Source organism: Trichoderma atroviride, chromosome 3 (assembly GCF_020647795.1).
Source record: "Trichoderma atroviride chromosome 3, complete sequence".
Lineage (NCBI taxonomy): Eukaryota > Fungi > Ascomycota > Sordariomycetes > Hypocreales > Hypocreaceae > Trichoderma > Trichoderma atroviride.
The window spans coordinates 1,060,418-1,085,372 of record NC_089402.1 but is presented as its reverse complement, the minus strand read 5'-3'; the positions used below and the strand labels follow the sequence as shown (position 1 = coordinate 1,085,372).

At 51.3% G+C, this 24,955-nt stretch overlaps 7 protein-coding genes and 1 non-coding gene across 8 annotated transcripts; 5 read left to right on the top strand and 3 right to left on the bottom strand.

Moving 5' to 3' along the window:
- Nucleotides 1-63: 63 nt before the first annotated feature.
- Nucleotides 64-912, bottom strand: TrAtP1_005571 (uncharacterized protein; the record flags this gene model as incomplete). The annotated part of the gene is made up of 1 exon (XM_066112775.1): nucleotides 64-912. One exon carries the CDS (start codon nucleotides 910-912, stop codon nucleotides 64-66), a length of 849 nt encoding a protein of 282 aa, XP_065968860.1.
- Nucleotides 913-3,046: 2,134 nt separating this feature from the next.
- TrAtP1_005570 (uncharacterized protein) lies at nucleotides 3,047-5,207 on the bottom strand. Its single transcript, XM_014089222.3, has 2 exons — nucleotides 4,547-5,207; nucleotides 3,047-4,476 (listed from the first exon to the last, which is right to left on the bottom strand). Exons 1-2 carry the CDS (start codon nucleotides 4,786-4,788, stop codon nucleotides 3,264-3,266), a joined length of 1,455 nt encoding a protein of 484 aa, XP_013944697.2. The 5' UTR covers nucleotides 4,789-5,207; the 3' UTR covers nucleotides 3,047-3,263.
- On the bottom strand, nucleotides 5,205-5,968 carry TrAtP1_005569 (uncharacterized protein). The gene has a single exon (XM_066112774.1). It carries the CDS (start codon nucleotides 5,883-5,885, stop codon nucleotides 5,541-5,543), a length of 345 nt encoding a protein of 114 aa, XP_065968859.1. The 5' UTR covers nucleotides 5,886-5,968; the 3' UTR covers nucleotides 5,205-5,540.
- A 384-nt stretch (nucleotides 5,969-6,352) lies between these two features.
- On the top strand, nucleotides 6,353-6,424 carry TrAtP1_005568. Its single transcript has one exon. It is a non-coding gene; the product is annotated as a tRNA-Gln (tRNA).
- A 1,617-nt stretch (nucleotides 6,425-8,041) lies between these two features.
- Nucleotides 8,042-13,461, top strand: TrAtP1_005567 (uncharacterized protein). The gene is made up of 3 exons (XM_066112773.1): nucleotides 8,042-8,662; nucleotides 8,730-11,624; nucleotides 11,681-13,461. The coding sequence occupies exons 1-2, from the start codon at nucleotides 8,321-8,323 to the stop codon at nucleotides 11,406-11,408; spliced, it is 3,021 nt and encodes a 1,006-aa protein (XP_065968858.1). The 5' UTR covers nucleotides 8,042-8,320; the 3' UTR covers nucleotides 11,409-11,624; nucleotides 11,681-13,461.
- On the top strand, nucleotides 11,808-15,431 carry TrAtP1_005566 (uncharacterized protein; the record flags this gene model as incomplete). The annotated part of the gene is made up of 3 exons (XM_066112772.1): nucleotides 11,808-12,522; nucleotides 14,256-14,452; nucleotides 14,571-15,431. 3 exons carry the CDS (start codon nucleotides 11,808-11,810, stop codon nucleotides 15,270-15,272), a joined length of 1,614 nt encoding a protein of 537 aa, XP_065968857.1. The 3' UTR covers nucleotides 15,273-15,431.
- A 67-nt stretch (nucleotides 15,432-15,498) lies between these two features.
- TrAtP1_005565 (uncharacterized protein) lies at nucleotides 15,499-18,253 on the top strand. The gene is made up of 6 exons (XM_014089225.2): nucleotides 15,499-16,392; nucleotides 16,500-16,759; nucleotides 16,837-16,909; nucleotides 16,971-17,140; nucleotides 17,203-17,418; nucleotides 17,491-18,253. The coding sequence occupies exons 1-6, from the start codon at nucleotides 16,220-16,222 to the stop codon at nucleotides 17,982-17,984; spliced, it is 1,386 nt and encodes a 461-aa protein (XP_013944700.2). The 5' UTR covers nucleotides 15,499-16,219; the 3' UTR covers nucleotides 17,985-18,253.
- A 662-nt stretch (nucleotides 18,254-18,915) lies between these two features.
- On the top strand, nucleotides 18,916-23,816 carry TrAtP1_005564 (uncharacterized protein). The gene is made up of 3 exons (XM_014089226.2): nucleotides 18,916-19,469; nucleotides 19,556-21,754; nucleotides 21,824-23,816. Exons 1-3 carry the CDS (start codon nucleotides 19,285-19,287, stop codon nucleotides 23,556-23,558), a joined length of 4,119 nt encoding a protein of 1,372 aa, XP_013944701.1. The 5' UTR covers nucleotides 18,916-19,284; the 3' UTR covers nucleotides 23,559-23,816.
- Nucleotides 23,817-24,955: the final 1,139 nt, after the last annotated feature.

Sequence of the window (24,955 nt, the reverse complement as noted above, 5' to 3'; positions counted from 1 at the left end):
ATGTTTTAGCTTTCTTCATTAATCATTATACACGTTCTTTTGAACAAGACTATCTCGCCAATATTATTGCACCGCAAACACCTCCTCCTCCGCCCCTTCAACATCCCACCCCTCCCCATCCATCAGCCCATGCACATAACACTCTCCAACAAGCACCCACCTCTCTTCACCATCACCACCAACGCTAACCTTCCTCAGCAGAAAGGGGACCTTGCCGCCGCGCAGCACAACCACGACGTCGCCAGTCTGCAGCGCATCGGGTCCAAGCACAAAGTATCCCCTGCGGGTGACTGCGAAGCGGCGGTAGCGAGTAACCAGCACGGCCTCGTGGCTCCATTTGAAGGGGTCGCCGGTGAGGGAGAGGTCGTGGATGGCGGCGTGGACGGGGATGGGTTTGCGGGAGGAGGAGGGGGAGGAAGGGGAGGAGGACATGGAGTTTGCGCGCTCGTAAAAGGACGACATTGTGGTTGTGCTGCTGGCGGGGCTGCTGATGGATCTGGATGAGGATGCGGATAGAGGGAATGTCTGGGATGGCGATGGCGTAGATAAAGGAGAAGAAATTGCGTAGCGGACGAGGTAGGCTGCTGCGCTGGTGAGCCATTCTTCGGAGGGGATGGAGGAATAGGGGCGCGAGCGGTCGATGCCCGTGCAGGCGTTGGTGAGGGTCTGGATGAAGGCGAAGAAGGCGGATTTGCGATGATCTTGTGGAGGAGAAGATGCGGAAGATGAAGATACGGGTTTGAAAGGTGTCGTTCCTCTTGTTGCTGGGGAGGGGATTTTCTTGAGGAAAGGGGGGTATACGATGTTGAGGTTGAATGTCCGGTAGCCGCAGATGCGCCTCCATAGAACCTCCATGACGTGCATGCGAGGACCGTTGCTCTGGTCGAGTTGCGTCCATCGTCGTTGAGGCATTAGACGTCCATGCTGCTGCAGCTGGGCGCTGTCTGAGTCACGACGGCCATTGCTATTCCTGCTTGGAGCGCGCGTTGTTGCGTTAACCCCCCTGAGGAGGCTGAGCAGACCCATCCTCATCGTGTGGCCCCTCATCCATTTCATTGCTGCCATTGCTGCCTCCCCAATTCCTGCTCCTCCTGCCGCCTTGCCTTTTATCCGGCCTCACCTGAAACGCCGTCCCGTAAATAGTCCACGAAGTCCTCTCCACGACATCGACCCTCACGCCGCGAATGCGCATCACGCGCGAGGCTTCGTCAATGGTCAGGTCCGGCTTCGTGTCTCCCGACGCGCGGTGCGGCACCGTCGGCGAGCCGAGGATGTGAATCGGCAGATGTCGCCAGTCCGGCGCCCAGGACGGCAACTCTAAATCACTGTTGGCCCAAGACGCCCTCCGCTTCATGAGCGGCTTGCCGTGGTGCGCCGCGGAGAGGGCGACGAGGTCTTTGGCGCCGCGGAGGGCTCGCACGGCGACGTCGATGTAGATGTCCCTGACACTCTTGGAGTAGTCCACAGTGAGGCCTTGCAGCTCCTTGCCGGCTTTGCTGATGGAGTAGTGGCCCAGGAAGGCGTAGATGTGGTCCCGGGGGTCGTTTCCGAGTAGATGTCTGGCTCTGTGGAGCTCGTACGCAAAGTTGCCGCGGTTGTGGTCGTGGTCGTATTCTGTGTCTGGCTCGACGAAGCGCTTGTGCAGGTAGCGGATGCTGGAGGTGTTGAGGAGAAACCGGGTGCGGAGGTGGTAGTATCTCTCGTTGAGGACGGCTGCGACGTGAGAGAGTGTGTCCCAGTCCATTTCTGTATCGCCCCAGTACAGCGTCGCGGGGGCGTTTGTTCCAATTTCTTGGACGATCCATATTCGTTGAAACTGATCTCCCAGCGTCAGCAGATGTCCTCTTATTATATCAACTTTACAGCCCTTTGTAGGCTCTGCTCTTGGGCATGAGCGTTTTCAGTAAGGGGAAGGGGGAGCTTGTTTATATAGAGAGACTTACCCAGGGCAGCTTTGTCAGTTTTGCCAGAGGCACCCAAGGCTCAGAACTTTGCAGCGCCAGATTCTCCTCATGAGCGAGCTTAAACTCCTCATGGGCCTTTTCATCCCTGAACACGCCGTCAAGATGGCGAATCGTCTGTCCCGCTTCTTCAGCAACGCCATCGGGATCTCTTCCCAGCCACACAAGGACTCTTTTCGCATTCCTATATACCAGATTCATGAGCTTCACCTGCTGGCTGCGCTCGGGTATATCGTCCTGGTTGATGCAGACCTGGTCAGCCCACAGCCGCCGCGGCTGGTCTGGCAACCGCACCCGATTCAGCGCATCGTATATGCTCTGCGTGAGAGGCAGGACGGCGCCATCGCAAGTGAGCTCGTACTGCCGGCTGCCGGAGCCCCAGACGTACGATATGGCTTCGTAGGGGGGAAGTTGCCCAATGTCTGCTGAGGCTAGGCTTCCAAGCTGGAGGCTCCCCACCAGAGGGTCAGAGCCGGAGCCTGGCTGGAGGACAAGAAAGCGAACGCTGTGGTCGTCACTCAGGGGCTTGTAGACAAATAGCTTCCCTCTTGAGTTGCCGACATGAGACTTCTCAAGCGGGCGTGAGCGATTGCTGTCCATGATTGATGGCTGCAATTTGAGGCCGCGACGCTTGACGGGCTTCTTTGCGTGCAGAGAGAAGACAAGGTGTGATTGAGGCTGAGCAACTCGCCCATACGGCTTGAAATCAGCAACAGTCTCCGAGTTTTCAAGGTCGCTGCATGGAAGACGCCTGGTTCTGCCCCCAAGTAAGTCGCGCCGCGAATGCAGAGTCAGAGTCGAAGAAACCGACAAGCTGCCGTGACCCCTTACAAAGCGAGGAAAATGCATGCTTTGGCCATCCTCTACGAACGTTACGACGGCCATGATCGCGGGTTCAGTATTAGTGCCGCGCTATGCATGGATGTGGAGAGCTACCGGTTCCGCCTAACAGCTGCTGCAGCTGCATGTCACGGCGTTGACTCACTGATGCTGATCTGACCCTGCACCAATTAATGGAGTGTTGGGCCAGGGGTGTTCCTTTTGTAGCATCGAGAGTGGATGTGTTGGCAATGTTTCCAATTTTTGATCAAGGTTTATTAAAGGTAGGTTATGTAGCATAAGCATGTCAAAAGGGACAGAAACAACACTTCAGTTTTGCCCTTTGGTCTGACGGACAATATTACCTAAGACTTGTTTTCATGATCTGAAAACATAAAAGTGAAGCAAATGTGGGATATCATGTATTAGTCTCGCCAGATCTCGTCTCGCCTCGCCTCGTCTCGTTCCGCCTCACGGCAGTTTCTAAACAGTTTCGTGAATTTTCACCGGCTGCACGCCTGTTAGACTAATTTCGTCGTCGTCCAAATTCCGGCTCAGATTCGTTGTCCCGATATCAGCAGATTCTATTGGAGACTCGCCCGATCCATCTCTCAACTCCCAGCTGCCGACCCGTTCATGCTGCACACCGCGGTCGGTAACGGTGACATCAGCATCACCAGCTCTCTTATCTGATCCTCTGAAGCCGCCTGGAGAGCTGCTACGTACACCGGGCTTGGATCGACGTGAAAAAGAGACGAATCCAAACCAGTTGAGAACACCTATAGCAAGGAGAGCCACGGCCAGCGTCACCATGGCACCGATGAGACCGCCTAAAGCTGGACTCAATGAGCAGCTTTTGCTGGTAGATGGAGGATCCGAGGGAGACTCGTTGGCGCCTGTGTTGCACCAAGGAGCAAAGACTGCTCGACATGTGGTGCACCATTGCATAGAGTCCTGAGTGAAATTTTGGAGCTGACCCAAAAAGGAGGTATAAGGAATCATCTGGCTTTCAAAACCCATTGAAGTGAGCGGATAGGCCGAAAATGGCTCGCCAAGATCCGCATTAGCTCGGTATGAGAACCGAAGCATGAAATCCTGAGGCGAAGGCATTGCGTCGACGTCGCCTGGATTTGAGCCGACCAATTCAAAAATCATGGCCGAGCCAGGATTTGGAAGCGTGGAGAATGGGCCAGAGAGTAGGTTGTCCTCAGAATAGAGGCCTATGAGGGAGAAGAAGGCCAGCATGGGCTCGTGAGAACCAAACATGAGTGTCAGTGGTGTGCCAACTCCTATGCTGGTAGCACTGAGCGAGCTTGCAATCAGCATGGCAAGGGTCTGTCCAGCAATGGTAGAGACGTTGTTGTAGTTGAATGTTGGAGCATCTTTTAAAACGTCTCCATTCTTCGTACGCTCCAATTCAAAGGCATTGGCTCTGAGTATATCGATGGTTTCGTTGGCAAATCCCAACCCAGCAGTGACAGTGGCGTTGTGAGTATTCATGTAATTTACATACTCGTATATGTCATAGGCGTTCCAGTAACTCACTGAGGCGTTGGGTACGGTGCCCTTGAGAGGAGGCGTGGCAAAGAGGGACTTGTAGAAGCTTTGAGTTGACCTAAACCGTCCCATAGGATCGTCCATCTTTATCGCGTGTACGTTGCTATCCCAAGCCCAGCATTGGGCAGTACCTTGGATGCTATGTTAAGCCTCGTGTTAGCGTATAAGTTGTAAAACGTCATCGCCTTCAAAAAGCCAGGCCAACTCACAAAACTGAAGAAGGGTCTGTCAATGACAGAGTCTCAATATTGGGATACTGATAACCTCCCAAAGGATAGTCAATCAGATCTGGGCTAACAAAGAGATCTTGGGCCACCTGTCGACCTCCAGCAAGGTTGTTGAAAGTGTTGGGACTGGGGGGGATACAAGCCCTGTAGGAAAGCCATGGCACCCCCAGAAACCCATTCATCTGTCGTCGACAAGACGGTGAGCTGATCATTGTTGATGGCATCCGTAGCTATTCCCTGAATCTTTGTGTTCCCCGTTGTTAAATTGGAAAAAGTAGTGGCATTACGACTGCCCAGGTAACGGTGTCGAAAAGCACTTCCTTGCCTCCACATTTGACGGGCTCCTGTGGGGGTAAGAATGTTGTCCAAGCCGCCAAAAGTGGGAGTCTTTTCTCCATGGTTGATATATGCAACGGCTGCCCAAACTTTGGCGTTGAGATTGGCACTGGGTTGCGCCGAGACACCGAGACACAGCAGCAAGATTGGAAGCAAGATTGACACAATTGGCGGTTTCATAGGCCAAAAGACGCCGCAGCTTGAACGAGAGGCCATATTGATATACTGCCTATTGGTAGCTCAGCTCTATATCATCAAGCGAAAGTGTAGCTCTTCAAAATGGGATTATGAGCTGTTAGAGGATGGGATGAAGCAGCACAAGAAGAAGCTGATTCTAAGCGAACGTGTAAGTGGATAGTGAAAAAAGAAAGAAAGGTCCCATGCCGGCCAGAATGATGGTAGCCATGGGGAATGGATGGGGCCTGACCAAAGGATATCTAGACTCGAAGGCTGCCAGAGTTTCCGGCTGGATTAGAGCTGGGAATTCCAGTTCACCAATTGTCGTGAGGAACAGGTCAGCCACCCATCGAATGGTGTAGTCAGAGTTGACATGTTGACACCTGCACGGGCACATGCGTTACCGAGCAATCCCTGGAGAAGGACCAAATAGCGCATCAATCACAAATCAACCCGCACGAGGCTAGCGGAGCTGCTGCGATAGAAGCAGCTTAGAACTGAAGCCAAAATCCACTCTTGGATGGTTCATGGCGAATCCTGGAGCAGCTTCTTGCGGCAGCATCCGCCCATTTTGGCGGGTGGCTGGATGTCGTTCGTGCTGGCGGACGACACGGGAGTAGCACCAAGGTCTAAACGTTGTCTGATGGAGGTGAGGGGCAATGTGACAGGCACTTGAAGCATGAGCTCGACGAGCTTGCCTGAAGCTTAATTGTGTCCCAGACTTCCGATCCTGTGGTTGCGTTGGTGCTGGATGTTTGCGGCCAAGCTCTGCGACTAGTGGAGTGGTAGGTTCAACTTTGACGCCCATGACGAGAGGCTTTGGGAAGTGTCCTTTGGTGACGTCACGTCAAGCTTTGAGATGGAAAGATAGCCATGCCTGATTTCTGTTTCTCCAATGGCAAGATATGCTTGATGAAAAATTGGACGGGGAAAAAATTACCGAACAAGTGCATGCCTCATCTCTTGTGTGCAGTGTTAGTGGTGGGTATATGTGAATATTCAAGTTGATAGAGGCATGCTTCAGCACATTTCAGTATCATCTCTACAACTCATTACAGCATCGCCATCAACCCAAATAATGTCACCAGTCAGTCTATTCTCGGTGCATAGCACAATGCTTTTAACGAAGCTGCTCACAATTATCCCTTCCTTACTGGTCTTGGTAGGTGGTACAGAGAGCCCCGCATACCGGCCCATAGCGCCAGGCTTTATAATCTACAATATCTCCCCCCACCGTCGCCATAGGAAGCGGATCACCGCATTCTAACCTGCACTGGTTCTATGGTCTAGTGGCTATGACTGCGGATTCTGATTCCGCCAGCGAGGGTTCGATTCCCTCTAGAACCTACTTTTTGCGTTTTGCGGCCTGTTTTTGGGGATTTGCCAGATGGCTTTGCGAGCGGTCTTGGTGCATATACTTTTTTTTCTTGGCCATGGTACAGTGCGAGAGTCCCAATCACAAAACTGCTTCTTATTCTCTTTCTTTTGCTTTGAGCCGGTTGATTCATCGTCTTTTGACAAACAGCGGCTAACATGAGAGCGTCTGGTTATGATATACATACAAAGTACATGTGTCTACTTTTTCGAGTTCCTTTGGCTTTAATTTCTTTGACAGCAACTTTTCCATTTCTTCTTTTCTTCCATCGCTGCTTTTATGTCTTTGAGGCTAAAGGCGTTGTGATGCCTCCATTGCGTGGTACTCGTGTTCTTATGTCTTTTCGCCAGGCAGTAGTTGATGCATACTGCACGCTCTGTTCCCTGCAACAAGAGAATCAAATACTGAAGCAAGAGCATGGTATGATTGCCTTCATTCAGCATCTTTTTGCTTGCCTCTCTTTGCTACAGTTATTAATGAATTTCGTACGTGGTTGATCATCCTAGATACGCGTATTTTCCCAACCGAGTGCCATTCTTGAGTGGTGATGTAAGACTACATGAATAGAGAAGGCGTGTTCCTCTGTAATGAGCAGGGCCACAGACTCTGCAGTATGCATCCGAGACAGCAGACGCCAAAGCCTTTATTTATGTCCAATTGTTTACACCCGATAGAAGCAAACCATGGCTATAACTTGCCATTACGATTGTCATGCTGTTTGCTTCCTAGTTGGGCCAGTCTATCTGCTTGTTTCAATCAAGATTTTCTCCTAGACTAGGATCTTATCAATCTGCAAAACTTCCCTGATCTGGACAAGCGCGGTATGCACTTTTGCCTGAGATAAACCAATCTCTACCAAGCTGCCCTTTTTTGGCAATTCATCGTCCCAGGCTACTTGTATCAAGATTGATGGCCAGATTAGTACATGCACATCTTGCTACATATATTCACTCTCTGCCTGCTCGCGTATCTGCATCTCTCATAGTGCTGCTATGGGTAGTTGGAAATAAAAATGCGACCTTTACTATTCCGCATCTCAAGCCAAGTTTTCAACTGTAATACTACGGTAGCATGCGCATGCTAGAATGGATGCTACAAGAATCAAGAGAAGATCATCCTCACAGCTTTTCGTTTGTGTGGGGGCGCAGATGCGGGCCCACTTATCCGAGCATCTTTGGCTTTTCCCTTGCATTAGAAGGGCGAGGCCATTGGACACTGGATTCAGCTGATCTGGGAGGCCGAAAATCAGGCTTTGCGAGCGCTGGCCACGTGCTCCGCTCAAACAGACGCTGCTGCTCTTTTTGCCGCAAAAGAGGCTCTGCGTATTCCAAAGCTTTGAGGTCCAAGATATTAATCTTGGAACTCAAATTACCAGTAGTACAAGAATACAGATAGCAGATCTCATCTCGAACTGGCCTCTGATCGTCGAGATAAGGGCACACTGCGCCGACCGCCTAGTCCCTCGGCCGCATCCCTGCTCAGTGCATGCACTTAGCGCTCGAGTGGCCTGACGCTCAGGTGTTATGAGCCCACTGAACGCTTACATCGAGCCGCCTGCATCCGCTGTACAGCGTGTTTCAGCGGTTGGTCGCTGCCGTAGCCCTTCGGCTCCCGCCAGGAATTTCTCCGCAAAAAGCGACGACGACTCCAAGTTCAGTGGACGCAACTCCCTGTCCCACGCACCACCGCATCTCGCACACCCACACCCAGCATCTTCACGCTGCGCGCCGCTCTACGAACCCGGCACCAAAAAATTAAAATCAAAATCCTCGATCCTGCTGCTTGGTCGCATTGCGCCTGCGCCTGCGCCTGACATCTGCCGGTCGCTCGATGGCCCAGCCGCACGCTGCGTGCTGAAACCGCCCGCCATGTCCACCGACGACATCGACGCAGCCGTCTCGGCGTCTGAGCCTCTCCCTGTCGACACGCGGGATGGCATCGACGACCAGATCGAATGTGCCAAGGTGCCCTTGCAGCCCGCCTTCTTGCACTCGCCGCCGGATAGCAACGATGCCGGCAAGTCAGAGGCCAGCGACTCGGAGCTGAGCGACCTTGAGGACGAGCCGCCGCTGGAGGATGCGCCGATGCTGCCCCCGGATCTCGCTGCTCAAGAGGACGATATTGGTGACATCGAGCCGGACCACTGGTCGTCCGGCAACGTGCCCATTTTCAAACCGACCATGGAGCAGTTCAAGGATTTCAAGCGATTCGTATGTCGGCAGCCACCCGAGTCGTAATTGACCCCTGTTTGCTAACCGCTGGGCCTTGGCCAAACAGATGACAAAAGTCGACAAGTATGGAATGAAGTCTGGAATCATCAAAGTCATTCCGCCAAAGGAGTGGAAAGATGCACAGCCACAACTCGACGATCTCGTAAAGCAGGTCCGAGTCCGCGAGCCAATCAAACAGGACATCATGGGTTCGAACGGCACTTACCGCCAAGTTAATATACTCCATGGACGCTCTTACAACATACCGCAGTGGAGACAACTTTGCGAACAGAGCGAGCACCAGCCTCCTGCACGGCGCGGCGAGAGACGCGCGAATGCGGATAAGCCCAAGCCCGTGCGATCTCGCCCTGCTGCCCCCAAGGCTGCGAATGCTAATCCCACGCCAAGGACTCGTGGACGAGGACGGCCGCCCAAGAATAAGGGCAAGGCCAAACGGGATGAAGAGAGCCGGCCTATGACTCCGGTGTCCCCAAGGGTCGAAGCTGACGGTGCAGCAGACGAGGTGATGGAGTCTATCGAACCGATAAAGGAACTGGGCACCGAGATGGACTACGATGACGATGAGCAGCCTACAGTCCGCAGAATGGGCGGAATCAAACCAAGCAAGCCAAAGATCCAATCCACTTCAGCACGCCGAAAATACAGCCGCCGCGAAGGATCTGCAGTCATTGATGAGGCTGCGTTCAAAGATTTCGACTACCGGATGGATATTTCCGATTATACGCCTGAGCGCTGCGAAGAACTGGAGCGAGTCTATTGGAAAACGTTGACTTATGCCCAACCGCTATATGGTGCTGACTTGATGGGCACGTTGTTCGACGATAGGACCGAGAATTGGAATCTCAACAAACTGCCAAATCTCTTGGATGTTCTTGGCACCAAGGTCCCCGGTGTCAATACTGCATATCTCTACCTTGGAATGTGGAAGGCGACTTTTGCCTGGCATCTTGAAGATGTCGACTTGTACAGCATCAATTTTCTTCACTTTGGCGCTCCAAAACAATGGTACAGCATTTCTCAGGCTGACGCCCGAAAATTTGAGGCTGCTATGAAGAGCATCTGGCCCGCCGATGCCAAAGCTTGTGATCAATTCCTCAGACACAAGGCTTTCCTCATCTCGCCGCAACACCTTCAGCAACACTATGGCATCAAGGTCAACCGAGTTGTCTCTTACCCCGGCGAGTTTGTTGTCACGTATCCCTATGGATATCATTCCGGCTACAATCTGGGATACAACTGCGCCGAAGCAGTAAATTTTGCCCTCGACTCCTGGCTTGAGATGGGCAAAATTGCCAAGAAGTGTGAATGCGCCCAAGCTCAAGACAGCGTGTGGGTAAATGTATACGAGATTGAGCGGAAGCTACGCGGAGAAGAAACTGAATACGAAGAGACAGAGGACGACGACGATGAAGACGACGACGATGATGATGAGCTTTCTGGGCTTCCCACTCCTCCTGGTCACGCTGTGAAATTTAGGGATGCCAATCGAAAGAGGAAGCGCGGCAAAGTAGACAAGGGGGCCAAGACCAAGGTTAAGAAGATCAGATTACGACTCAAAGTCAAGGCTGAGCCGCCTTGCTGTCTGTGCCCCAACGACATCCCTAGTCTAGAGTTTCTTCCTACAGACGACGGCAGGAAAGCTCATCGCCTCTGCGCCCTCTACATTCCTGAGACATACATTGACACAGTTGACGGCAAAGAAACTGTATTCAATGTTTCTTCTATACACAAAGACCGGCTGGATCTTAAATGCTTATTTTGTCGATCAAAACGTGGGGCTTGCTTCCAATGCTCCCAGAAGAAATGCACGAGGGCGTACCACGCTACGTGCGCAGCAGCGGCTGGAGCATTTACTGAAGAGCAAGAAGTCCCGGTCTTTGGTGAAGACGGGACGGAATACAAAGAACAGGCCTTTGAATTCAGCTGTCGCTTCCACCGTGCCAAGCGCGATAAGAAGCTGGATGGTGATGCCTTGGAAGAAGACTCTCGTATCTTGAAGGCCGCTGAGGCCCTTGAGAAAGGAGAGATTTGTCAGCTGCAATATCACAAGGGCGAAATCTTTGCTGGAGTCGTGGTGGACAATCGACCAGATGAGCGAATGCTGCTGGTTGATGTACTTCCAAACGGTGATCGGATGGAAGTCGAGTGGAAATGGCTCCTGCTTCCAGACCCGTCTGATTATCACTTGCCCAAGGCGTCAGCAAATGCCATCCCGCTGCCATCCTCTCAAAAGGCAAAAGATAAGCTCAATGCCAAGCGCCAGCAAGGCGATGACAAGCCTCGGAAAGATGATACCTTTGTCGAAGGCGGCTTTACCTGGGCAGAATTTCACACTGGCGAGATTGCGAACAAGGAGCAGGCAAAGACCGATTTTACCAAGCAAGATCAGATCTGGTATTATCTCGGCAAGACATCGACCGAAGCCAGAGCGCAGTATACCGAGGATCCAGCAATCCCACGATACAACACCAAGAGCAACTACTTGGATACGCTCCCAAAGCCCCCCCAAACTTGCGCCTGTGCGACAGGTATATCAACAGAGAGCCTACGGGCTATATGGCCCTACTGCTACGAGTTATTCGGGCTTGGAAAAGCCTTATGTCTACCAGCCGAGAACTTCTACAGGGTCGACGTACTACCACCCCGGCACATACTCATTCCAAGCAGCCAATGCTGTTGCTCCCACTATTCAAGGGTATCAGCCGTATACGGTACAGCGATTTGAACCAATGGTTGGAACAGGTGGAAAGTTTCAGGCTTACACGGCGCCGCCGCCGCCGCCGCCACCTGCGCAGCCATCACATTTCTATTCCACGCCATCGGTAGGAGGCCAGAAGCCTGCTCCACCAGCACAGGTCTCTCACCAATATAGTAAGCCTACCTGGCAGGTTCACTCATCAGTATACCAAAAGTATCCTTTTTTCCAAGTAAATCACAACAGGCAAGTCTCTTTCTTCATCATAATGATGTAGTGAGTTTAGCTAACAGGTTTCAAAGGGATGCGTCGAAATACAGAACTCCGTATTCACCCTGGGGCGGGTTTACCAACGGCTACGAAGGCGATTTGAGAGCACATTTGCTCGCAAACCAGAACGATCTCCTCCGGCGAGCCTCTTTGGCGGCCATGTCTCCAGTTGGCTCCGCGAGGCCATACCAGACTTCACCTACGACAGCCGTCTCGTCTGGGGCAACGGCAATCTCTACAACACCACAGCAGACGACCACTTCACTACCTCCGCCAATACTAGGGACCGCCAGCCATCAGTATCATCCTGCGATCAAGGCTCAGTACAGGAATATGGCCCAGCAGCCCAGCAAGCCCAAGCCAGCCCCCGCGCCCAAGTCGTTCAAGGTTGGCTTACCCGCAGCTATCAGTCTGTCCCTGAAGTCGACTAAATCCGCAATGCAGGTTCCACCTAAGCAGTCTCCAGTTCCCTTACCGGCAGGCTTCTTAGCTGCTATGGCCTCGTCGCCCGGTACCCCTTTGCAGTCCTCTCCCAAACCTTCGCCAGCTCAGCCGTCCAGTCCCAAGGCCGGGTCTCCCAATGCCAAATCGGCCTTGACATCCTCGTCATCAACATCTCTCCGTGGGTCAGCAACGCCTGTGGGATCGGCATCCAAAGCGCCACAACAACCGCAAAGAATATCAGTCACCCCGGTGCCACTCCCCAGGTTTTCCATGTTGCCTCAGGAGAGTAAGGCAGGGACGACACTTCCGCCAGCGAAGCCCGAATCATCGAATTTGCCGCAGGCCAAGGGACCTAATGGCCCGGAAGTCGGCGTGCCTGGAGCTACTACGCCGAAAGCAGAGGCTACTACGGAAGAAGCAGCAGTACCGAGTATTGAAACCCCATTTAACACCAATAATGTAATTCCAGACATGAAGCAATCTGCGGCTTTACTAACGCCGTCTTCTACGATTAATCAACAGACCCTGGCTGATCGCCCTCCTCAGCCCCATACCGCGCATACCACGATGCATCACCAACCTGAAGGATTCCCTGACGTTCCAGGCTGCGAATCAATGGAGTTTGTCGAGCGGATGATGGAGAATTTGAGGAGAGCCTCTCAGCGACGAAGTACAAGCTGAGAAGAAGGATAGTGTTCCTCTCGACTAGGTTTTCCCTTTCGATTTTTTTCTCTTTTTCCTTTTTTTTCCAGGCATACCCATGGTGCTCCTTTTTATTTCTAGTACGCATGTACAACTAGGTATTTTTCTTCTTTTACCTCTGCTTTTTTTTTTCTTCTCATTACCTAGGGGCATTAGTTTGGCGAGATAAAACATGATTCGACAATATTTTACGTATCAAGTCATTAACGACACGATCGATGGGCGAAACTCGTGGATTTTTTTCGATTTGTTTTCTTTTGGTTGGAGAAAGAGAGAGTTCATTTTTCCTTGATTGATGAAAATATCGCGAATTGGGAACGGGGAGTAAAATGGCGATTTGGTTCAAGGGCTCAGTATTAGACGCAAGTGGCATTCGCTATCTGTTGTTGTTGGAAGTACGCGGCGAAAGACGGAAAGACGGAGGAAATTTTTTTGATGACTCTTGAGGGTGGTTTTATGCTTCCCTGGTGTTTATTAAGGGAAGAAGGATAGGGCGTGAGGGAAATGTGGTGATGTTTCTTTTTTAAGTGTATCATTATAATCACATATCGCAGGGGGTCCGTCAGACGATAAATATGATTGTTAATTTGGCTTTTTGTTTTGGAACTTTTTGCAATCAAGCACGTACTATAAATATGTACTTTACTTACCTACCTACCTATCCAACGTGAAATAATACTTCCTTTGGGTGGACTTGAATAACTCTTGGATTTTGGAATTTATTGCTGTTAACTGACGTGAAACAAATACTGCTTTGGGTACACTAGAATAGCACTTGAAAGATCGTTTGTTCATCAAAGAGACTACTTGTTCAGGCGTTGGGTATGTTCCCCATTCAACAGTTTACCCAACAGCCAACAAGCTGTCTTTTTTTCCAATATAAACGTACCAGCTTTGTTATAAGAGATTTTGTTGCTAGTTTTTTTTTTTTCTTTGGAAGCTATAGCTGACATGGATGTGCTTGAGACGAAAATTTCCTGCTGAGGCTGTGTGCTACACCTAATAGCGTAGAGAGAGCACCGAGGCACTCTTGCTTTTGGGGGGGGGGGGGGGGGGGGCAGTGTATTGCCCGGGCGTTTGCAGTTTGTTTTGAAACCTTGGCTGCACGTATTTATGTCCCCCTTCTTCGCTCTTTTTTCCCTGCCTCTTTATTTCTCTTCAGCCTCTTCTTTTTTGATGAATTTCATCAACTTCATACGCACCATCACATCGTGTAACATTGGCAACGCTTGGCTCACGTCTTCTTTAGATGTTTCTCCTTTCTTCTTCTTTGATTTGACGATATCTCAAATCTTTTCATCTTGCTCTCTCATCTTCTTCTGTGTAACCCATCGTGCAGAGCAAAATTGTCCGACGGTCTTCTTATCATGGGCAACAACTCCCCTCCTGAGGGAACGTGGTTCTCGCAAGGCATAACCCCGGATACTAATCTCAATACCTTTGACACGTGGAATGAGAAAGACGAGATACATTCGGAAGTGCATAAGCGCAACTTTGCTTCGGACAAGTACCTTCGTGGCAGTGTCTTGGGTCAGGGAGGATGGTCTACTGTGTACAAGATCCAGAGAGTTGAAGATGGAAAGCTCCTGGCTGGCAAGGCATCCACGTCGGTTAGCCAGCTTTATAAAGAGACAAAGATGCTTCGCAAGTTATCTCACGTAAGTTTTTTTTTTTCCCCCTTTCCATTGTTTAAAGTTTTCTTTGTTCTCAGTACGAGTAAGAGCAAAAAAAAAAAACAGTCAGTACACTCAACTAACTGCTCTCATTTTCATTCAGAAACACATTTTGGAGTTTATTGAGCTTTACAAAGAGCTAGACAAAGAAGACGCTACTCTTCTAATCACCGAGCTCTGTACTCAAGGAACCCTTCATATGCGTATCAACCACGCTCCTGGCGGTATGGGCAAAGAAGAAATCCTTCTAGCCACCAGCCAGATATCAGATGCGCTCGCCTACCTCCATGGAAGAGGTTATTTTCATTCAGACATCAAGCCGAGAAACATCCTCGTCCGCCGTCTTGACCCCATCAGCGTAGCGTTGGCGGACTGCGCTGACTGCAAGATTCATGATTCGTACCGTGGCCGCCCTGGCGGCACGCCCAACTACTGGTCACCAGAGATGACGGCCAATAATCGCCATGCAGGCAAAAGTGACGACGTCTGGGCCCTGGGCATCAGCCTGCTAGGAATGACTGGCCAGTGGCCGCAATGCGAGAAGACCAAGGCCGGGTTTGCGAGATACCCGCGACAATGCGCAAACCACGCGCAGCAGCTTCAGAAGCTGAATCCCAGAAACAAAATGGTCAATTTGTTGGTGAGACTGCTCGCTTGGAGAGCTAGAGAGCGTATCACGGCGGACAAGTGCTATGAGGTGACGACTCGCCTTCTTGAAGAGACAAAGGGACAAGAGGAGAGCGTTGGCACGGAGGGACTGCGAATCAAGTCGCCTGAGCAATTTCGGCCGATTTCGTTTTGGTAAAGGGTTTCGTGGATTTTTGTGCTTTGTAAAGTCATGGTGAAGTTGTTATGATGAGAAACTGGATTGTTGGCTTGTTGTTGATGGTACGAGATAAGTTGAGGTGGTCATCTCGAGGTCATACCAATGCATATATGCACTCTGATTAGGTGTTGGCATAGGGAGAAAGGAAAGTTATATGTAGATGTAGTACTCCGTATAAGGTGCAATATCGTGGCACTGATCTCATGGCCAACTTTCTTTTGCATTTTCTTAGAGATATGAAGTCTTCATACGTATCTATATAGCATTATGTAGACATTGTATCACACACAGCATCATCGCCACCTATCTGTACAATATTAGGGTAGCTCAGCTGCTAGAGCTGGCTGCATGTGCTGCAGTAGGCACATTCTCCTGCTACATCAATCAAGCCAATGCAATTAATTGCATACCCGAGTACCAAGACCCCTCGATGCACCCTTTATGCCCTGACTACTGCAAGAGCTCAATCGTATACCTGGTATCCGTAGATATCCGGCTGGTGATCAATCTTCATCTTCACGGGAACTGACGCCATCGCCTAGATCCTTTGGTGGTCCCGCAGCCCCCCCTTAGTCAGCGACCTGCTGCTTTCAGTGCCTGTGTAGCCCTCGTGCAGCTTAAGCCGATGTCGCAACCGGTCATTCTCGCCCTTTGAGTGTCATCAAGCATTGCTGGCAGAGCGGAATTGTCTGTTCAGTAACCGAGAGCCCGAATTCCAGCGTCCAGCATCTCGGCTCTGCAATCCTGCGTGGCTACAGGCGGCATATAAGCGACAAAAAAGATCAAGGCCTAAAAGGAGGGGTGGTGATAAGGCCAAGTCCGAGCACTTCTTTTTTTCTTCTCCATATACCAATCAATCGCATCACCGGCTACTGCGTTAGCTCTTTTTGCCGAAGGGGACAAAAAAAGCGGGCGCGCGTCTTTCAATGTCTTTTTCTGCTCTTCGAATCCCTTCTCTTGTGACTTTTCGAAACCAAATCGCCCTCGCCGCTGGGAGAAGAGAGCCTGTGGCGCATACCGTCAGAACTTATTCCGCCATGAGTGGCAGCCTGAAGCTGAAGCCCGCGGCGCGGGTCGAGGGCCAGAAGCAAGATGTGTGGTAAGTTGTTGTGAGTGCATGTGCATGGACATGTATGAGTTTGTTTTGAAGAATATGAGCCATGCTTGGAGACTGAGACACCCAATGCTGAGACGAGAGCGGTCCAGGTCCATCATCAACGAGGCGGCTGCTGCGTCGCCCAAACAGCCCATCGTCAACATGGGCCAGGGCTTCTTCGGATACAACCCGCCCAAGTTCATCCTCGACGCAGCCAAAGATGCGCTCGACCGGGTGGAATGCAACCAGTACTCTCCCACTAAGGGCAGGCCCAGGCTAAAGCAGGCCATTGCCGACGCCTACTCGCCCTTTTGGGGACGCAAGATTGACCCTGAAACCGAGGTGACCATTACGACGGGCGCCAACGAGGGTGAGTGAGCCTGGACGAAGTCAAGGTGGTGTTGCGAGGATTGCAGCTGGCTTTCTAACATTGGCGGGCGATTATAGGCATGCTGAGTGCTTTCATGGCTTTCATTGAGCCTGGTGATGAGGTCATCATCTTTGAGCCCTTCTTTGACCAGTATGTGCAACTCATCAACATCATTTGTGTCGTGTCAAGAGTTGCTTACACTGGGGAATAGGTACATTAGCAACATTGAGATGCCCGGCGGCAAGATTGTCTATGTGCCCCTGCACCCTCCTGCCACGGGAGCCGTCAAGACGTCTTCGGCAGCCGACTGGACCATTGACTTTGATGAGCTAGAGAGAGCCATTACCCCCAAGACAAAGATGATTGTTCTCAACACTCCCCGTGAGTTTGCTTCTACTGATTCACGAAAAGATGGGCGTCGCTGATATTGGTCACTCTTGCAGACAACCCTGTTGGCAAAGTCTTCTCCAAGGAGGAGCTGCAGAAGGTTGGCGACCTGTGTGTGAAGCATGAGATCATTATTCTCTCCGATGAGGTGTATGATCGTCTGTTCTACGTACCCTTTACCAGAATCTCGGCCCTGTCCCCCGAGATCGAGCAGCTGACTATCACGGTTGGTTCTGCTGGCAAGAACTTTTATGCTACTGGGTGGCGTGTTGGTATGATACAAGCATCTCTATACATGGTTAGCTCTGACGAGGACTCTCAATCGCTAATACGACTTCTCTTAGGCTGGCTGATGGGCCCCGAGCATCTCATCAAATACGTTTCCGCAGCACACACGCGCATCTGCTACTCATCCGTCTCGCCCTTGCAAGAAGCCTGCGCCGTCGGATTCGAAAAGGCCGATGCCGAAGGCTTCTGGGACGAGACCGTCCGAGACATGAAGGCCAAGATGAACCTTTTCAACGAGGTCTGGGACGAGCTGGGCCTCCCATACTCCGAACCCGAGGGCGGCTACTTTGTTCTGGTCAACATGGCGAAAGTGCAGCTGCCAGAGGACTACCCTTTCCCCGCGCACGTGGCAAGCCGGCCGAGAGACTTCCAGCTGGCGTGGTTCTTGATCCACGAGGTTGGCGTTGCGGCCATCCCGCCGACGGAGTTTTATACAGATGAGAATGCGCACATGGCGGAGGATTACTTGCGGTTTGCGGTGTGCAAGGAGGATTCGGTGTTGGAGGAGGCCAAGAATAGACTGCGGGGGCTGAAGAAGTATATGAAATAGATGTGACAAAATACAACGCTTCCAAGTATATCTGGATGAAAGCAAGGCTGATGGGGTTTGGAAGAGAGAACTTGTTACAATAGATTTCCTTTCTCACACGGGAAATATCATCGAAATTACAGGACCCAGGTAGTATCGTGAGCTTGGATATCTGACTCCCTATAACCGGATACTATCTGGTTCTCCATGACCGCATTATGAGAGAGTCATAGGCCGTTGATTGTTGAAATCAACCAAGCCGTGCAAAAAAATAAAAATTTACACTACCCGAAAATTTCCTCACCGTTAATTTATACTTTATTATTTACTTGAGATGTGACAAGAGCCTCAAATTCGCTCCCCCTCCATCAACATCGACAGTGGAACTACCCGATGGGTGGAGCGCCCTTTCAGCAGCGGAGCCGGCCGAAGCGCGCTTTGCTCCAGCGGGGGAAGATGCCAGTGAGGGGCGATAGCGATCTCCAAGATGGAGGCTATCCGATGCTTTCAATGGCTCCAGTAGCGTCTTTGCTGTTATTAATCAATTACGTAGCGCAGAGCTTTTGCTTACTCGAGGTAAGCTTATGTGGCCGACGAGATAAAATAGTATTTTTCCGGCGTATACTGCTACTGTTACCGGATACTTTATAGTTTGCTGGGGCTGAGTTGTCACAACCACTTGGTTGGCCTCGAGGTAGAGTTGTATGAGAGAAGAGGCAAAACAGGACCTGTATCGCAGACAGGGATACTTTGTACCGAGGTGGGTGGTATCGGCACAGCCCAGTGCAAAGTATCAGCCTAGACGGATCGTGCATGTTTCACGCACATGTTGCCTCCGCCTAGGATCAGCCTCATTGGCTCGTGTATGTACTGTGCCCTTATCTACATGAATGTACCACTTGCTTGGCTACCTATGCGGAGGCACTCCATATCGTATAATATGGGGTAGCGGCCGATGCGGTTGGGCAGCCCTGCGCCATTCTCGGCCACGGGACCTGGATTCTGGCCGTACCTTGGGAAATATATACTTGGACTTGGGTACCACCGCCTCTTTTCAGGAACTCGACAATCCGTATCGCCACCTGGGACAACTGCGCTTGGACATTCCTACCGGTGAGCGCATAGCACGATCAGGTTGACAAAGACAATATTCCAAGCGATGCTGTATTGGTTTGAGTTGGATTGTTCTACCATTGGCTGATTCTCTGCATTTCTCATCATCTTCTGCATCTCATTCTTCTCTGGTTTGCCATGTGCTAGCGTTCCTTCATTAACTCCCCTCTTCCTCTTCAATCTTATTTCCTCTCCTCAAATCATCGCGATGGCACCCATTGCGATATCCCCCGAACGAGACGGGCAGTTGGACACGCTGGCGGATCTGACTGCCAAGTTCGACGACACTATTCGCTTCTACCTCAACGGAACCAAAGTCGTTCTCGACGAAATCGACCCTGAGATTACAGTCCTGGAGTACCTGAGAGGAATTGGACTGACAGGAACCAAGCTGTACGATAAAACACTTCGTTTCCGCCGTTTCATGTCAATTTGAGGCTCATCAATGAAGCAAAACTGACAAATTCTCTAATTAATAGTGGCTGCGGCGAAGGGGGCTGCGGTGCTTGCACAATTGTTGTGAGCCAGTACAACCCCACCACCAAGAAAATCTATCACGCGAGTGTAAATGCCTGTCTCGCACCTCTTGTAAGTCTCGACGGCAAACATGTCGTCACCATTGAGGGCATTGGCAACACAAAGAGCCCGCATCCCACACAAGAACGCGTGGCCAAATCTCATGGCAGCCAATGCGGTTTCTGCACGCCCGGAATTGTCATGAGCTTGTATGCCTTGCTGCGAAACAATTCGAACCCCACGCAACATGAGGTGGAGGAAGCCTTTGACGGTAACTTGTGTCGTTGCACGGGGTACAGGTCTATCCTAGACGCAGCCAACACCTTCAGCGCCGAGAATTCATGCGGCAAAGCCAAAACCAACGGCGGCGGCGGCGGCTGCTGTATGGAAAATGGGAGTGGCAAGCCTGCAGGAGGATGCTGTATGGACAAAAAGAACAATGACCAACCGATCAAACGATTCACGCCTCCAGGATTCATCGAGTATAATCCGGATACCGAGCTCATCTTCCCCCCTTCTTTGAAGAGGCATGAGTTACGGCCTCTCGCTTTCGGCAACAAGAGGAAGAAGTGGTTTCGACCCGTCACTCTGGAGCAGCTTCTCCAGATTAAGAGTGTGCACCCACAAGCCAAGATTATTGGAGGAAGTACCGAGACGCAGATCGAGATCAAGTTCAAAGCGTTACAATATCCAGTATCGGTTTACGTGGGCGACATACCAGAGCTGCGACAGTACGAGTTCAAGGAGGACCATCTCGAAATTGGTGGCAACGTTACCCTGACTGATTTCGAGCATATATGCGAAGACGCCATCGAGCGATATGGACATGAGAGAGCGCAAGTGTTCAAGGGTATCCTCAAACAGTTAAAGTACTTTGCTGGCAGGCAGATCAGAAACGTCGGAACTCCTGCTGGAAACCTGGTCACCGCTTCGCCCATTTCTGATTTGAATCCGGCATTATGGGGTGCCAATGCAGTCTTGGTGGCCAAGTCCTTGGCTAAGGAGACAGAGATTCCGCTGTCACAATTCTTCACGGGATACCGAAGGACGGCGCTTGCGCAGGACGCCGTCATCGCATCACTAAGGATTCCCGTGACTGCGGCCAAGGGAGAGTTCTACCGGACCTACAAGCAGGCAAAGAGAAAGGACGACGACATTGCCATTGTCACTGCGGCGCTGAGAGTCAAGCTCGACGATGCCGGTGTTGTTACTGACTGTAACCTCATCTATGGCGGCTTGGCCGCCATGACAGTCTCGGCCAAGACTGCATCAGAGTACCTGGTTGGGAAACGCCTTGCCGAGTTGGACACGCTGGAGGGAACTATGAGTGCCCTTGGAACCGATTTTGATCTTCAATTTAGCGTTCCTGGAGGCATGGCGTCGTATCGAAAAGCGCTGGCTCTCGGCTTCTTCTACCGCTTCTATCACGATGTCCTCGCTATCCTGAGCGGACAAAGCGAGCACATTGATACGCAAGCCATCGATGAAATAGAGCGATCTATTTCATTTGGGCGAACTGATTCAACCGCAGCGGCAGCATACGAACAAGAAGTCACAGGCAAATCAAATATCCATCTTGCCGCACTGAAACAGACAACTGGCGAAGCGCAGTACACGGACGATATCCCGCCCATGAAGAATGAGTTGTATGGATGCTGGGTTTTGTCAACCCGAGCACATGCGAAGATTCTATCCATCGATTATTCCACTGCCCTCGATATGCCTGGTGTGGTTGACTATGTGGACAGGCAAGATGTGCCGTCAGCCTCAGCTAATCGGTTTGGCGCACCTAATTTCGATGAGCTTTTCTTTGCCGAAGGCGAAGTACATACAGCCGGTCAACCCATTGCCATGATCCTCGCCACTTCGGCCTCCAAAGCCCAAGAAGCAGCCAGAGCTGTCAAGATAGAATACGAGGATTTGCCAGCCATCTTGACGATTGAGGAGGCCATCCAGAACGACAGCTTTCATCCATTCTTTCGCGAGATCAAGACGGGCGATGTGGAAGAAGCTTTCAAGAACTGTGATTATGTCTTTACGGGCACTGCGCGGATGGGTGGCCAAGAGCACTTTTATCTGGAAACCAATGCAACTCTGGTCGTTCCTAGCCCCGAAGATGGAGCAATGGAGGTTTTCTCTAGCACGCAGAATCCAAATGAGGCGTGAGTGTCTTATTTTCTAGTTCTAATCATGTTTGTGGGATTTTTACAGCTGACTCTTCTTATCTACAGGCAAGCATTCGCTGCTCGTATCTGCGATGTACCAGCAAACAAAGTTGTCGTCCGTGTTAAGCGATTAGGAGGCGGCTTCGGTGGCAAAGAGACTCGATCTATCCCTCTCAGCTGTGCCGTGGCTCTCGCTGCCAAGAAGACCAAGAGACCAGTTCGCTGCATGTTGACTCGGGAAGAGGACATGATTACCATGGGCCAGAGGCACCCTTTCTTGGGCAAATACAAGATTGGTTTCAACAAAGATGGAAAGATTCAGGCGCTTGATGTCGACATCTTCAACAACGGTGGATGGACCTTTGATCTCAGCGCTGCAGTACTTGAGCGAGCAATGGCACACGTTGACGGGTGCTACCGCATTCCTAATGCCTTTGTCCGAGGCCGCATCTGCAAAACAAACACCGTTTCCAATACGGCGTTCCGCGGCTTCGGTGGCCCCCAGGGCATGTTCATCATGGAGACGTGCATGGAGGAGTGCGCAGACCGTTTGGGCATTCCCATTGACCGCCTGCGGGAAATCAACTTTTACGAGCCCCTTGGCCTGACGCACTTTAACCAGGCTGTTACAGATTGGCATGTCCCGCTCATGTACAGGCAGGTTCAGGAAGAAAACAACTATGCAGAGCGCAAAGCGGCCGTAACCAAATTCAACGAGAGCCACAAGTGGCGTAAAAGAGGCATGGCCTTGATTCCTACCAAGTTTGGAATTTCTTTCACGGCCCTTTTCCTCAACCAGGCGGGGGCTCTGGTACACATCTATCACGATGGTTCCATCCTGGTGGCTCATGGAGGCACTGAAATGGGCCAAGGACTTCACACCAAGATGACTCAGATTGCTGCACAAGCCCTACAGGTCCCTCTGGATAATGTCCACATCTCAGAGACGGCCACCAACACGGTTGCCAATGCTTCTTCAACAGCTGCATCAGCTTCTTCCGACTTGAACGGGTATGCCATTTTCAACGCGTGCAAGCAACTCAATGAGCGGCTCGCCCCTTACAGAGAAAAGCTTGGTCCGCAGGCCACGATGAAGGAGCTGGCACATGCTGCCTACTTTGACCGCGTCAACCTGTCTGCTCAGGGCTTCTACAAGACCCCAGAGATTGGGTACACCTGGGGAGAGAACAAGGGCAAGCTGTTCTTTTACTTTACGCAAGGGGTGGCGCTCTCCGAGGTAGAAATCGACGTGCTGACCGGCACGTGGACCTGCCTCCGCGCAGACATCAAGATGGACGTTGGCCACTCCATCAACCCGGCCATCGACTACGGCCAGATCCAGGGCGCCTTCATGCAGGGCCTCGGGCTCTTCACCATGGAAGAGTCCCTATGGCTAAGAAACGGCGCCATGGCCGGCAATCTCTTCACGCGCGGCCCCGGCGCGTACAAGATCCCCGGCTTCCGCGACATCCCCCAGGAGTTCAACGTCACGCTGCTCAAGGACGTTGAGTGGAAAGATTTGCGGACGATCCAGCGCAGCAGAGGCGTGGGCGAGCCTCCGCTATTCATGGGCAGTTCCGTCTTCTTTGCCATTCGAGACGCGCTCAAGGCCGCGCGGAGAGACGCCGGTATCGAGGCCAAAGTCGGAGGAGGAGAAGATGATGATGGCGAACAAGGGCTGCTGAGGCTGGAGAGTCCTGCTACGCCTGAGAGGATCAGATTGATGTGCGAGGATGAGATTATGAGAAAGGCCCGTGTGGCTCCCAAGGAGGGAGAGAAGAGCTTCTTCGTGGCGATATGAGGTGCATTACATCACTTGACCATCTACTTATGATGTGCATATGCACTCAATCACTCTGCAGGTATCATCAGCTGGCAACGATTTACTCTGATTGGCCATGTTGTTTTTCCCTGCCCTTCTTGGCATGCTCATCACTCGGCCATGATTCGAGGGCCATTATCGTCTCTTATTATGCCAATCATGTACGCAGCGACCATGTGATGTATGTATTAGCGCTAGGATCATTTGATATTAGAATTCCACTGTTTCTTGCTTCGCAATTCAAAATTAGAAAATCTCTTGTAAGAACACTGCCAAATATAGAAATCCTAGCCCCAGGCTTTTTATCCCGCGATTCTCCGCCACGGTTTGTTTAAAAACAGAAGCGTTATGTAATATCGAGGCGCGCCAACCCGGAAAATTCCGATGCGATGGCGAAAATTGCTGAAGTGAGTTGCCGGATTAGAAGATTATCGGCTGCGGATAGCCTGCTATAGCCGTTGAGACATTTCATTCAATCTTGACTGTTTACTATTCTAATTGATATGTTGCCATTCTGTATCCTCATTTTCTTTTTTTCATGGCGGGATTTACATAAAACTTGACTATGCTATTGCTACTTACATAAATTACTCTTTACGTCACAGGCAGAGACCATGCACTACTGGAGCGGACAGGTTTAATGTCCATCTCTGGAGCCCCCCCTTGCAATAATATTCGACCCATGCCTGTAGTTCCCGAGGTCCTGCATGTGGTTCTTTTGCATGGTTTGGTTTCAATATGTATGTCATGGCTGTAGCTCGGCACGAGCGAAGCGACGACATCCGACCCGTGAGGCCGGCGGCTGGCTTGGGGCCGGGAAAATGGGAACGGGAAGTGCAATTTAGCACAGAGTAGCGCTTTCATAGCCTCCACTGCTTAGAACGGACTGACAGCACAGCTTTTCCCTCGGTAGGATGGCGACTGGGACTTGTTTATGTTTCTCATCCATGGCTGCCGGAGATCTGTGTTAGTAGCATCTCTATTTTATAGTGGGTGTCGTGCTTTAAGTGAGAGTCGAGTTGCAAGAACAGATGAAGAGAAAAACCTTAATTGCGGTGCCCAATGAGGATGCGGGCATTAGACATGACAGGGACCAACAACCAGGAAAAAAAAATTCATCAATATCGCGCTGGATGTTCCCTGTGTGTGTGTTGTGCAGCTCAGCGGTTGGGCGACACCGAAGCCCCCCCCTCCACTACGAACTACGGCGGCTACAGGTAGGTTGCCTGCCCATTACAGGCCCTGTCTAGGGATTGCCGTACAGCGGCCCAGCAGCACTCAGCAGCACTCAAGGCCCCGGGCAGTTAGCGCAGCGCAGGTACTGCGCCCATTTCTTTAGCGCCAAGCCCCGCGAGACGAAAAGCCTTCGGTGCCAG

Bases quoted from the DNA above. Each gene is read 5' to 3' on its own strand.
- TrAtP1_005570 (XM_014089222.3), bottom strand. From the start codon at position 4,788: ATGCCATCAACAATGATCAGCTCACCGTCTTGTCGACGACAGATGAAT. The intron at 4,477-4,546 runs GTGAGTTGGCCT...GGCTTAACATAG, and splicing joins ACAGACCCTTCTTCAGTTTT to CATCCAAGGTACTGCCCAAT.
- TrAtP1_005569 (XM_066112774.1), bottom strand. From the start codon at position 5,885: ATGGGCGTCAAAGTTGAACCTACCACTCCACTAGTCGCAGAGCTTGGC.
- TrAtP1_005567 (XM_066112773.1), top strand. From the start codon at position 8,321: ATGTCCACCGACGACATCGACGCAGCCGTCTCGGCGTCTGAGCCTCTC. The intron at 8,663-8,729 runs GTATGTCGGCAG...TTGGCCAAACAG, and splicing joins TCAAGGATTTCAAGCGATTC to ATGACAAAAGTCGACAAGTA.
- TrAtP1_005565 (XM_014089225.2), top strand. From the start codon at position 16,220: ATGTCTTTTTCTGCTCTTCGAATCCCTTCTCTTGTGACTTTTCGAAAC. The intron at 16,760-16,836 runs GTGAGTGAGCCT...GGGCGATTATAG, and splicing joins TACGACGGGCGCCAACGAGG to GCATGCTGAGTGCTTTCATG. The intron at 17,419-17,490 runs GTATGATACAAG...GACTTCTCTTAG, and splicing joins TGCTACTGGGTGGCGTGTTG to GCTGGCTGATGGGCCCCGAG.
- TrAtP1_005564 (XM_014089226.2), top strand. From the start codon at position 19,285: ATGGCACCCATTGCGATATCCCCCGAACGAGACGGGCAGTTGGACACG. The intron at 19,470-19,555 runs GTACGATAAAAC...TCTAATTAATAG, and splicing joins GGACTGACAGGAACCAAGCT to TGGCTGCGGCGAAGGGGGCT. The intron at 21,755-21,823 runs GTGAGTGTCTTA...TCTTATCTACAG, and splicing joins ACGCAGAATCCAAATGAGGC to GCAAGCATTCGCTGCTCGTA.